At 45.3% G+C, this 13536-nt stretch overlaps 1 protein-coding gene across 1 annotated transcript in view; it reads right to left on the reverse strand.

Moving 5' to 3' along the window:
- The window catches only part of rapgef1b (Rap guanine nucleotide exchange factor (GEF) 1b), a 46608-nt gene that overhangs the window by 7432 nt on the left and 25640 nt on the right, over window positions 1-13536 (reverse strand). Inside the window, exons 4-14 of the mRNA XM_079363617.1 lie at window positions 12795-12951; window positions 12597-12685; window positions 12334-12492; window positions 11634-11684; window positions 10894-11008; window positions 10277-10463; window positions 8454-8975; window positions 7240-7442; window positions 4256-4417; window positions 1299-1448; window positions 734-826 (exon numbers count right to left, since the gene is read on the reverse strand). Coding sequence (XP_079219743.1) covers window positions 734-826; window positions 1299-1448; window positions 4256-4417; window positions 7240-7442; window positions 8454-8975; window positions 10277-10463; window positions 10894-11008; window positions 11634-11684; window positions 12334-12492; window positions 12597-12685; window positions 12795-12951 — 1888 coding nt within the window. The remainder of the gene's footprint in view (window positions 1-733; window positions 827-1298; window positions 1449-4255; window positions 4418-7239; window positions 7443-8453; window positions 8976-10276; window positions 10464-10893; window positions 11009-11633; window positions 11685-12333; window positions 12493-12596; window positions 12686-12794; window positions 12952-13536) is intronic.

The raw sequence follows: 13536 nt of genomic DNA on the forward strand, positions 1-13536 counted from the left end.
TGCAGTGTGCATGCTACACTTCAGGTGGTGGTGGGGGGGGGGGGATGGATGCTCTGTACAGATGTCAGAGTAAGGATGTTGTACCGATCAGAGCAAAGAAACCAGAGGGGTGAACTCACACACTCTGAACCTGCACCAACACGATCACAGATCATCTCTTTTGCCGTCACTCTCACGTCTGTTTAACACACCGAACAGGACCCAGATACACCTTGGATTCACACACGAGCCCAGAGGAACACGACCAAGCACACACTTTATGCCGTCACACATGCACATCAGCTGTTACGAGAAATGTTATTGGAAAATTGAAAACCGGTGAACCATTGAGAATCCCTTAAGGAGCAGCCACATGTCAGGTGTTAGATCGGAACAAGGTTAAATGCTTGTTACAGTTGAAGCACAGCCAAAGAGAGAGAGAGAGAGAGAGAGAGAGAGAATGCAATCACCAGCCGGGCAGTCAGAGCAACATACAGACGAACATCGTTCCTCTCTCCACAGAAACAGAAAGTCCTCTTGCAGGCAAACCCATGAACCTGAAGTCATGCTCGGTCAGGTTTTGTCTACATTCACATTCCATTTCATCGCCATCACTTCACGAGATGAATCAATGAGCTTTGCGGAGTGCAACAGATGAACGGGGGGCTCCTGACTTTAAATTGATTCATATCCTGAAACGATGCGTAAAATGGAATTGACCTTTTCAACCTGCGGCGGGCGGTCAGCTACTTACTCTGAGGGAGAGAGACAGCTCCCCGTTGGCCTGGTTGGATGAGTACAAGTTGACGTACTCGCCCTCCCCGCCCTCGTCATTCGCACTCTCGCTCTACGGGGAGACACAAACCCAGGCGTGAGGGTGGCGGAGAGGGGCACAGAGTTCTTGCTTAAAGTGTGAATATACAGTTCAGGAAGAGACAGAGCAGCTAGTCCAGGTTTTAAGTTATGTACAGAGGGCGGTGTGTTTTCCAGCCGACCACCAGGTGGCACTGGAGAGCATCTTTGTAAAGGTAATAATATTAACAGGAGATAAAAAAAAAAAAAGAAGCAGTGCAACATGCTCTACTGGGATTCTTTTAAGAGCAACACTCAGACAGCAGACAGTTTGTGGGCAGTGATAATCACAACAAGAGAATGAGTCACCGTATTATCGTCTGTGCGACAATACGGGACAGCAAACTGCTGTAATCTGACAACAATCTGCCGAGGGAACGGCTCCAGCGACACATTTTATTATCAGTCTGAGAGCGTCTGTTCATTGTTAGCATCCTGCGTCCACACATCAACCTGCGTGAGCTCACCGCTGACGTGTGGAGAGAGTCAGTGAGAGAGGTCTCAGAAGGAAGACAGACAGCCACAGAGCCCATTGAGCCGGCCAGCAAACCGTTGGGCCCGCCCCCGCCGCCGCCATCCAGATTGGTGGCATTGGTCAAGGCAACCTGGTCCAAGCTCTGCGATTGGTGGAAAGAAGGAAAGCAGGAAAAAAATAGAGAAAGAAAATAACGTAAAGTACAGGAGTAAGGGATTAGAGAGGGGAAGACAGTTAGAAAATAAAAAGGAAGCTGAATTATAGGAAGCGGAGGAGGGAAAAGAAATGTTCGCATCTTTCTCCAACACCTCCATGAAGTGTGGACTATGAGGGTGATGATGTGTCTGAACAAGTATTTCACACACAAACACACGCACATCTAAAAAAAATTAAAAAATGCACCCATTGGCAAGAGAAGCGTCTCCAGTGTGAGAACAAGGGAGACATAAATGTTAAACAAGGAATCTGAAAGATAAGCTAGCATCAACTCTGAGTATGTGTATGTGTTTAGACATGCCATGCCTTGGTGTGTGTGTTTGCGCGCGCGTGTGTGTGTGTGGCCAGCTGAGGAGAGGATGTGTGTCTGCAGGGAGGCAGTGGTAACCTGTCCGAACTTGTTGCAAACATCAGCTCTGATCCTGCATACCAGCAATGGAGGCATATACAGATCACTGATAAACACCACACACACACACACACACACACACACACACACACACACACACACACACACACACACACACACACACACACACACACACACACACACACACACACACACACACACACACACACACACACACACACACACACACACACACACACACACACACACACACACACACACACACACACACACACACACACACACACACACACACAGGATCATCTGGAAACCGCTCTGCTGCTCTTTTTCCTCAAAAATATCAATGCGGTTGGGAAATCCTTGTTTGTAAAAATAACAACAGCAACACACTCAAAGAGGAATACTCTCCAATACCAATGAGACTTACGGAATATTTATTTTTCTTTCCACTAAATATGCAAAGCAAACCCCCCCCCCCCTGAATAAAGCATAATGCCGAAATGAGTTGAGGAATGTGAGCGTTCCACTAAATCGGAAATGGAAAACAAAAGGGTGTGAGAGGAGGTTGCATCATGACGATGGGAGAACGGCACGCTACAGAGATTGGAGAAAGTAAGGAGTGTGGGTGGAGAGAGACCGACGCCAGAGGAAGAAGAAGATGAAGGAGGAGGAGGGAGGAGAGGAGAGGAGCAGAAAATGGGAAGAATGTGTTTTCCATCAGGTCCATCTGGAGCTGCATTCCAGCAGAGATATCCTGCGGGAAATCCACAGCGTGTCTCAAGGGTGCATGGCCCACCATGAGGTCTCCATGGGTCAACCCCTCCCCAAACAAGCCACTGTAACGCATTGTGGATACGCACTGGGGGTCAGGGACGAAGTAACATTGACAGATTTTATTACTCGGAAGTAACTTATTAACGAGGACCTGTTAAACGAAAGCTGATTTCTTAAGCTAGTGAATCGTTGGTGATGTGGACACGAAACCAAAAAAAGATTTCTTCAAACTTGTGTGAAGGGTTTTTATCGATTTCTCTTCATGAGTTGTAAAAGTAAACGACCATCAGGAACAGAAGTGAAGAACAGAAGTGTTTTTTTTTTTTAAATCATTATTCCTATTAAAGCACACTGCTTACAAATGTAAAGGAGAAAAACATTGGAGAGATGGGAGGTCCCACTTTGTCCACATGGGGGCGCCAAATCAACACTAAATCAAAGTTCCTCACGGGAGCTTTAAATCAAGCAGCTGTTATTGAGATTTGGACCTGGCTCTGAGCGACTTTAATGAGGACTATTAATATTAGGCCTGGGAATCTTTGGGCTTCTCACGATTCAATTCAGATTCTTTTTTTTTGTTGATTCAAAGCGATTCTGGATCCATGGATGCAAAGTCTATTTTTTTTAATTAACACATCTGGTGAAAAGGCAGAAAAGATTTTTTTTTTTTGGAAGTTATGATTCGATTTAAAATCTCAGAAGATAAAGAATCTCTAGTTTTTACATAAAACAATTTCTCTTCCTGACTGTACTTTATATGTTCAGACAATAAACTTTAAATCTGAGTCATCTGTACGATTGCACAAGTCTGTTACATCACCAGCATGGAATTTGACTTGAACAGAGTTTGGCAATATATGCCAAACTCTGAAATATGCATTTCTTTGACCAAGTGACTCAGATTTCCTTGACTGGTTCATTTATTCCGGATGACTTAGTATCCAGTGTCTCAATAGTTTAGCGTCAATAACTGCGAGAAGAACTCAAGAAAAAGATTTAAGAAAAACATTTTCTTAAATTTGTACAATCTCCGTCTCAAGTATGAAATATATCTATATAAATATCTGTCTGTTCTTTCAGACTATTCTCACCTGGGCCAATTACATTTTCGTTTCTTTTTTTACTGTATTTGTTTTCCTTTGCAGTGCACTGGAGGTGAAATGAAATTAGGGAAAGGGTGGAATCGTTGCTTATCATGTGAAGGAATGCTTCAGTGCAACATACAAGCTCGTGTTAGCCAGAGGCTGCACACAACCACAACAGATAACTGCACACACTCACAACCACACAAAGCACACATTAATAACAGCATATCTGATGCCTCAGCTAAAAACAACACACAACAAAAGCAACAAATTCAAACTGTCAAAACAAATGCACACATGGAGCAGCAAGGACCACACAGCAACCAAACCAGCGACCCTCAGAGGGTCAGGGGGAGGATAACCGGCTGCATCACATATGGTGCACACACAGGTCACACGCCCTGGACCAGACCGGGACCACACAGCACCCACACCAAACGGAGCAGAGAAATGGAGGTGGAGGTGGATGGCGTTTAAGCGAGAAAGAGGGGGTCCGGAACTTACCGTGGGCGTGTTCAAAGACGCCTGTCCAATCAGGTAGGAGTTAGAAACGGACATGCTGAGGCCCAGCCCAGAGCCCGCCTCCTCCATCGCCGCTACAGACGGCTGGAGGTGGCAGGAGAGAGAGGAAGAAGAGGAAGAAGAGGGGGAGGAAGAGTGGGAGGCCTGAGAGAGAGAGAGAGAGAGAGAGAGAGAGAGAGAGAGAGAGAGAGAGAGAGAGAGAGAGAGAGAGAGAGAGAGAGAGAGAGAGAGAGAGAGAGAGAGAGAGAGAGAGAGAGAGAGAGAGAGAGAGAGAGAGAGAGAGAGAGAGAGAGAGAGAGAGAGAGAGAGAGAGAGAGTAGAGTAGTGTAAGTTAAAGAAAGCAAAGAGGGGAAATTAGGGGTGTTAAGGGAGAAGGAGAAGAAAAAAAAGTGGACAGTTGATTACACTAGTCAGCAAGAGTGAATGTGAGCAGATTTAATCAAAGTTCAGCAGAAAAGCAGTGAGGTCAGGGTGGCGAGCAGCTGAGGAGGATTCTGGGAGTTTAAATGAGAAGTATTAGCTCTCTGTTTATTGAAAGAAATACAGACTCGCACTGTACTGTACTGAATACACTGTTGTGTTTCAGTAAAGGTTCTCCCTGGAAAGCCCTAATGAGCAGGGGGTCAAGTGATGTGTAAAGGTTACACACATAATGTGGAGTGTGACAGCCCAATAACCTTTCTTTTAATGCCCCCGAGCTTTAAGAGCTTTGCTGAAACCAGGCCAACTACAGCACATTCTAAACATTGCCAATATTATCTGCTTTGGGTTTTTTTTTTTTTTTCACCCATTCCCTTATCCACACTGCAGCTGAAATGACTTTCTTTTTTTCTTTTTTTTTTTTTTTAGCTGCAAAGCCTTGTAAAGTCGCCAAAGCGTGTAAGCCTGGAACACAGGCTTATGCAGGAGGCAAACAGGCTTATTCCACTGGGCCGCAAGCTCATCAAGTCCAAAACATGAGGCCAGATTAGGGTCGTGCGGCGGGAGCGGAGATGAGTGCGGTTGGACTATACGCGCAGACAAAAGCGTGATAAAAATAAAGAGGCGGGCACACAGAGGCTCAGAATACACAGCTGTGGTGGCAGAGAGAGGACAATGGGCAAAGAGGAAGAAGACAGACGAACTCGAAGGTGGGCCTGGGTGGACAGGCTCGCTGGGCTGCGATACTGTGAATGAACTGTAGCTGCACCCTCGTCTGTTTACGGCCCTCGTTAATCCAGAGCTTCAGGATGACGTCACATCTGTCTGTCACCTTCGTATTCGACTGGCAGGCAGGAAAAAAAGGGGGGGGCGCGTCCGTTTCTTTGAGGGAAGTCTCATTTGGGACCGTCCTGCAGAATGAAGCTCTGAGACTTTCACCACAGTGGGGATCCTTAAAGAGAGATTCCAGCACATTTCAAGCTGATCTTCCTCCCATTCACTGCTGTCATCGTGTCAAATGGGCGAGTGCATCAAAAATGAATTCTGTCACACTGCTCGGGGGGCTGGGAGAACAGCGTTTCGTCTTTTATATGTATGCAGATACATGAGGAAAAATTACAAATAAAAGGAAATCTTGAACTCATTCAAATCTTTGCAAAGTAGCGTTGTTTTTTGGGAAATAAGTAGGGATGCACACACATTTAGCATGACATCTCCACTGCCCGATAAAGGTGTTAAAATTCAATATCAGAATCTGACCTGAGAAGCTGAATAAAATAAATATCTTCATTCTGCTCCATTGAGGAGCTTTAATGTGCTCAGCAGAGTTACGGTAAGTATGACCCATCAAAAATCTGTATAAAAATATATACCTGATGTTTTACATGTAAACAGTTTTCTGTTTTTGCACAGTGAACGTGTTGGAAACTATTAGCATATTGGAACTCTGCAAGAATCCAACACTATGCATCCCTACAAATCAACGCGGCTGACCGATGCAACATTTAGAAGCAACATTCAAGGTTAAAAAAAAAGATGTTATTTATAAAGTTAAGCGGCAGTTCCTCCGTCAGGACTGTGAGAAAATGACAAAAGAAGCGATACCCCGGAATGATGAGGACAGTTTTCATAGACGGTTTCCTCCCATTTTAAACAAGAAAGAAGACAACACGGGAGTAAATACAGGAGGGTTCAATTTGATGTAGTACTTATTGTGCTTTGATAGGAAGAATTTTTAAGGGCCCTAAAATGATTTATTCCAAACTGACACATCACAGTGTCCTCTTCTTCTGCCATGAGCCGTCTCATCGCGTCCCTTTCTCTCTTCACTCAGGCTCTCTCAGATCAGACAGTCGTCTCAATTAACCCCGATGCCGACCCGGATCGAGATAAGATGACTGGATGTGATGAGGGACTGGTAGAGGCTGCTCTTATCTCCCGCTAACAAGCAAACACCTCTGTGTTCACACAGACGGCTGCTTCGCTTACAGGAAAGAAAGAAAGAAAGAAAAAAAAAGAAAAAAAGGCCAGGAGGGGAGATGGAGGGAGTAAGGGGGGATTGAATAGGTGAGAGAGATAACAAGATAGGAGGCTGGAGGGAAAATTGATGAGGATTACCGCTGGAATGTACTTCAGCCTGCAGAGAGCAATCTGCATTCTTCCACACTCTCTTTCTTCCCAGCGTTCACGACGAAGAGACCGTGACCCACACCGAGCTGCACGCCAGACGTTTGGATTTCATAGCGTTGAAATGTACGAGTGAACCCGTTTTCACAAAGCTCTTCATCTCATTGATCTATTTGTTATTATCTAACACTTTACTGTGTTACCGATGCAGGATGCACAGCCTCGAAGGTTTGCTCTTAATTAGAGAAAAAGCAACCCCAACTATTTCAAGAATTCTAATTACAGCTTTGCTTCTACGGTCCTAACCCAATCATTAAATGGTTCTGTAGTCCTCCAAAAAGGGTCCAAGTCTTTATGTGTGTGTGTGTGTGTGTGTGTGTGTGTGTGTGTGTGTGTGTGTGTGTGTGTGTGTGTCTTACCAGTTGCCTTTGTTTCGGGGGCAGAGCCGGAGGCAGCAGCGGCTCGTGGACCGAGTCGGTGCTGCTGAAGGAGTCGTTGAAGCGGTAGACCTCCTGGAAGCGCTTGTTGCGCTGCTCGTAGATGCTCTCGCTCTGCGGTAACTTGTAGAAGACGGAGGGCTGGGGCTCCGAGTAGTCTTCCACAAACTGCATGTACTGAAGGACTGAAAGGAGGGCGGTGGATCAGATGGAAAAAAGAATGACCGTTATTACATGAAACTGTTAACTTCAAACTCAAACAGTAAAGACAGCACACGTTTTCTTTAGTCATTTTAGCCTCCTTAGACCCTTTTTGGATCCAATTACTCCTCACTTCTTGTTAATGGTGCCACACTGTCCAATATTACTCCTGCTCTCTTCCAATATTAGCCGTAGACTCAAAAGAGACACGAACAGCAAACACTGAAGCGCCAAAAAGCTGATTTATCTGTAGTTCTTTCCTCTTGTCAAGCTCCAACAACACCAAATCCCTCACGTCCCATGATGCAACTCAAAAGCATCTTTCATTCGATCTGTTAACACCCATGCCAAACACAATGACTGCTTTTGGCAAAAACAGCTCACGGCCAAGAATGAGGTCAGCCCGATGACGTCATCGGTTAATATTTCTAGGAATTTAAAACTAAAAAAACTTTCAGAGTAAGAGAAGATATTACACAATTATTCAGCCAGCTGAGTAATATTCAGCAGGAACTGGAAAGTTGTCTCAGATCTTTGTGGTTGTGTAAATGGAACAAGTTTTCCACTTGAAATCATAAAAAAAAAAAAAAAAAAAAAAGTCATCTTCGTCACACAGTAAGTGTTTCAGCTAACAGGAAGGGCTGGCTGTGTGGAATGACATGATACAGTAGTGAGAGAGGAAGTGATGTAGCAGGTGTGTCAGGAAATGACCAAACATTGCTCTCTGTGCCCTTTGGAGCCGGAGCCATTGTAGACACATCCTGGTATTCACTTCCTGACTCTAATCACGGGGGGGCATATTTCTTTGACATGAGCTATGTTTCGTCACACTGAGAATGAAATGGAGCCAAAGTGTCTTCCTAAATCCATCTCCTGCCTCTCTTTGTGTTCTTCCCTACAGTCAACTATTTGTCCCTTTCTCTTCCAACGTCTCCTCTCAAGCGCTTTCTTCCTCCTTTCCTTCATCTCTCCCCCTCTCTTTCTTTTCCACTCACTGTGTCTGCTTTTCTTCTCAGGCAGAGGCGGTGGACTTGAGGGGACATCTGCACACTCGCTGGCGATGTACTGTGCGACGAACACGCCGCCGTTCGTCTGAGGCATGGGCGAGATGGGCGTGAGAAGTGGGAACGGCGGCGTCGGGTGCAGCTCCTCTTCCGACAGGTTGTCGTAATGGGAGGGGAAGCGCTCGTACATCACGCGGGATCCACCGTCGGGGAAGGGCATGGACTGGGTGCTGCGGCGCTTCTTTTGGGGCAGGGCCGGGGGGGCGCTGATGCGGGCCAGTAGCGGGTTGGTCTGATTGGGCTGCGGGGTCCAGTATTCGGGCGCCTGCTGGGACGGAGGGGCGCTGAAGCGGGGGTGTGTGGGGTGCTGTCCAGGGACCGGGGAGGAGGACTCGCTGTGAGACTCAGGCAGGGGGCTCAGACATCCTCCTACAGGTATTGGGGGAAGGTTTTCCCCTACTGACAAGTCCTGGTGGAGGAAGTCGTAATCTGGGTCGTAATTTTCGGTGTTGTCTGAAAAGAAGGAAAAAAAGGTACAAATAAAAACCAGGAAGTGAAATTCAAAAAAAGCACATAACATAATGAAAGCTCCAGCGAGAAAACCTGGTATCTGCTTTTCTTGTCCTCTACATGTTGAAGGAGTGTTTTATAACTAAATATCTGAACCTGCTCTTTAGCTGACATGTTTCCCTCACTGTCAACCCTCGCCATGCTAAATGTAATAAAAAGGTTTATTTCTGCAGCGTGCTGTGAATCCGGTTGTCTGACAGCTACCCTCCTGCAGCTGTTTCAGACATTAAAAATAACTACAAAGAAACCATCAATCTTCATGCACATGAGCTTGTTTACTTTTGTTTACTTATAAAAAGACATCAATATCAACTTCAGTATGTTTTATAATCAACTTTTTATCATCTTACAATCAGAGTGTAACCATGAGTCCACTATCTCAGCTTCTGTAAATTCCATTATGGTTCCAGGATTCGGACACTTTTACTGAGTATTATGTTGGTGTCGTGTGGGTTGCCTGTGTAAAATGATCCACCACTCTCTAACGCCACTTTAAGACCGCAAATGTGTTGTGTGGAGGTTCGATAAGATCAACAAAGTGATGACCGCTCTCCAGAGAAACCGTCGTCTGACTGTGGAACATCACACGCAGGAGAGTTTAACTTCCATGTAGATCATATATATGCTCTGAACTTATGTATGCTATGCATATGGATCATCAGTACTTGAAGGAATCAGCTTCTCTTTTTTGTTGCCTTTCTCTGTGAAATTTTCATGGGAAAAACAAGTAAACACATGAGGACGTGTGAAAAGAAACGCACAAAGACAAAAGACGAAGAGAGTAACACAAAGGGTTGCACTAACGTCCGGATGTTGTAAGATATTTCTGGATATTTTTGTACTCTGGAGACCAAAACTGAATCCAAAAATTCTAATAATAAAAGCAGAAGAGATTGGTGACAAACTGTGTCATTCCAAGTTGAGTTTAGTTGATTATGTGTTGTGTATATATTATGATGGGCAGAGATGTTTATTTGTGATCTGGGTACAGAAAGGTATAGAAGAGAGCATAATTCACACCTAATTTCTATGTGGAAGATTTTTAATTTACATGAATATTTGGAGCAGCACCAACTCACATAAGGCTCTGCTTATTATGAGAAATCAATTAGTAACACTGCTAATTCAAAAAGAAGCATGTCCGTCACCTAAACCAACATCAGCTGATGAAAGAGCTTCATGTTTTCTGTGACATGAGACTTTTTTTAGGGGAAATGATCCAGTGTTTGCCTCTGTAGTCTTACCAAGCGTCTCACAGCTGGTGTTACGAGAACACTGGCCGCTGTCCTGCTCCATGGACGAGAGCTGCTCGTCCGACTTGCTGAGTTTGCCCATGCTGCTGCACGGAGACAGGCGCGGAGAGTCGCCCCCGTAGGACTGGCTCCCTCCGGAGAAGCGCCTGTGAAGGAACTCCTGCTCGTAGTCCTGCTGCTGCAGAGACAAAAAAGAGACCTTAAACGTCATTGTTCTCGCTGTTTACTTTACATAATGTTGACGTGAGAGGAACCTCGAGATGGGTTATTATCTGCGCTATTAGTATGAACATACTTACTTCTGAACACGCTTAGACTACCTAAAGATCTGTGTCAAAAAAATAGTAACATATACATTTTCAATCACTGTATTTGACACTTTGCTTGATTAAGGAATGTCTATCTTTATATCTAATTATTCGGTTTTCTGTTATCCTATTTGTAAAATGTTAGTTATGACTTTCTCTTCGATACCCGTGTCATTCTAAATGTTTTATTTTTCCAGTTTCTCAATACAGCTTTTATCTTATTCTGCACCACCCAGCTCAGGGGGAGCCATTGCGCTTTCATTGTTTTGCACAATGATAATAAAGACTTGAATCCCTCACCTGTCTGTGGACGCTGCAGGGCAGACTGGAGCCGCGGCTCATTGGGGCGACCACTGCGACTCGTGTGGGCGAGGGGGCAGACTGACGCTTCTTAGGAGGAAGAGCCGGTGGGGGACTGCTTGCAAATACAGAGAAAGAGAATATAAAACCAGGGATGTAGGATGTATTTTTTTTGTTTTTGTTTTTTAAATCCTCGAGGAAAAATCAATAGAGACAAATCAGACAAGAGAGAAAACCACAGCTTTCATAAAAAGGCATGTATGCACACACGAAACCTTGTATGAATACATGAACACACACGCTCCATGTCTCATCCTTCCGGTGGAACAGTGAGATGGGACTGTTTCATATTAGCTTCTCGTAGCTGTAACATGAAGCTGTCCTGCAATGTCAATCCAAAATTCTCCCAGTGAGTTAATGCAAAGTCAAAACGGGGAACACGAGGCGCCATGCCATGGAGGCCAGCAAAAAAAAAAAAAAAAACACAGCATGGGTCAGTAGCACACTGTCATGCACTGGGACTGTCTTCTGATTGGATGAGGAGTTCTTGAGGGGAACGCAACAGGAGGACACAAATGTTGGGATAATGCAGCCATGCAAGTACAAGAAAAACACTTTCATCCAATTCAGAAGCTGGACAAGGAGAGGTGTGTGTGTGTGTGTGTGTGTGCGGGAGGGGAGGGGAGGGGAGGGGGTTGGGATGTTATAATGGAGACGGATGATCCTGAGGGCTGACATACTTCTCCTTCTGAGAGGGTCTCCTTTGGCCAGCGTCAGCACTCAACTGCGCTCTGTTCCCCCGAAAATCCGACGGGGAAACCAGAGATGAGACAAAGCGAGAGAAGACAGCAGAGAGAGTAAGATGGGAAGAGACAGCAGCCGCAGCCAAAGTGCGCCAAATGTAAAGACTCAAGTATGAAAGTGGTGAAAGTTTCAAGGAGAGGGTTTGGATTGATGGACCCTTCGATGGATTCGTTTGAATAAGACTCATGAAACAAGCAGCCTTTTTTTCCCCTTTCTCATCCCACTCAAAGTATAAATAAGTGAAATGAAAGGAAAATGTGGAAATCCCCCTTAAGCCTTCTTTATTCCTCATCTTACAAGACTGTTTCACTTCAACTTTCACCTATAACAATAACGATGAGAAATAATCTATGTTGGGTACTTCTGCATTCGTGGCTAAAGTGCAAAAGGCTATAAAGAAACCTTTGACCACGTCGCCACACAGCTTTGGCTTCTGATTGGACGGAGACAAAACAGACCAAAAAAGGAAACCTCAAACCAAAAAAAGAATCCCTGACAAACACTTGAAAAAGACTGTTATCGACTTTTTACTTTGGTAAAACTAACACTACGCTTAGACCGAAACAAAGAAGAAGAAGAAAAAAAAACCTTCTCTATGTGACAGATGCTGAATTTATTCGTGTCCATCAGCCTCACCTGAGTTCAGCCATTTTGGCTTCAGGTAGAGGGGGTTTGGGAGGGGCGACGTCCTCATCCTGGATGTCGGAGGCAGCCTCTGCAGGAGCGGCAGCTGGAGGCGTCTTACTGGAGACCTCCTGCTCCCGATCTATCGAGGGCATCTCTGACGACACGCTGCTACACACAAAGAAACGTTGCCGACTTAATGAACACTGTGTGTGTGTGTGTGTGTGTGTGTGTGTGTGTGTGTGTATGTTCTGGAAGGCACACTGTGTACTCACCTCTCTGCTGGGGTTGCAGGTGGTGCTGGTTTGTTGGGAGTGGTGGGCGACGGCTGCTCCTGCTTCTCTATGGTCAGCTTCACTAACTCCTGTTAGTGGAAAAAGACAACAAAGTCGGCTCCGGCAGCTCTTTTGATAACGCCACCACTTCCCAAAACGCAGGGAAAAAAACGAGAATATTTCCCACTTCCTACGCACCTTCACTCCGTCCAGCACCGCTTTGATGACGACGGTGACTGAAGCCACATTCTCTTTGTCCTCCAGGTCGATGCCGTCCAGCATCACCTGGTCGGCCCAGCGGATCAGGTTGGCAAGACTCTGATAGACCCGATTGTGGCAGGAAGACAGCGCCGAACTGACGAGAGAGGGGCAAGGAGAGGGGATTGGAGTGAGAGGAGGGAAAAAAAAAAAAAGTATTTGCGGGAGAAGAAGACACGAGAAATGAGGCAAAGGAGAGAAAGTAAAGGAAGGTGAAAGAGGTGAGGAGAACGATCAAAGAAGAAGAAAGAGGGAGTTGGAAAAAAAGCAAACCGTGTGCATAGTGGATTCACGTGGACTCAGGCAGCAGTAGACGGCATATTTGATCTCGTTTAGTGGACGAGAGGAGCACGGTAAAAACTGATGAGATCCGCAGAGGAGGCACACGACTTAGCCATCGAAATAACTTTGATCGTTGAATACTTGGCGTCAGATCTTGCAACTCACTGTTTGATAGCTCCTTTAAAGATGGAGGAAGCGCATAAATAAGGGAAAAAAAGCTAGTAGGAGCTAATTATGCTGAGCTAACAAATCTTATTTTCTGATTAAAGACAAACGAGATGTCTGGAAATAAGTTGTGTTGTTTTGTTGGTCATAAATAACATCACTTGGTAATTTTCAAAAACCAGCATCACTCACCCTCTCGATTCTGTGCTCCCTCAAAAGCCACGCCCCCTCACTT

The sequence above is a fragment of the Symphodus melops genome, assembly GCF_947650265.1.
Source record: "Symphodus melops genome assembly, chromosome: 16".
Lineage (NCBI taxonomy): Eukaryota > Metazoa > Chordata > Actinopteri > Labriformes > Labridae > Symphodus > Symphodus melops.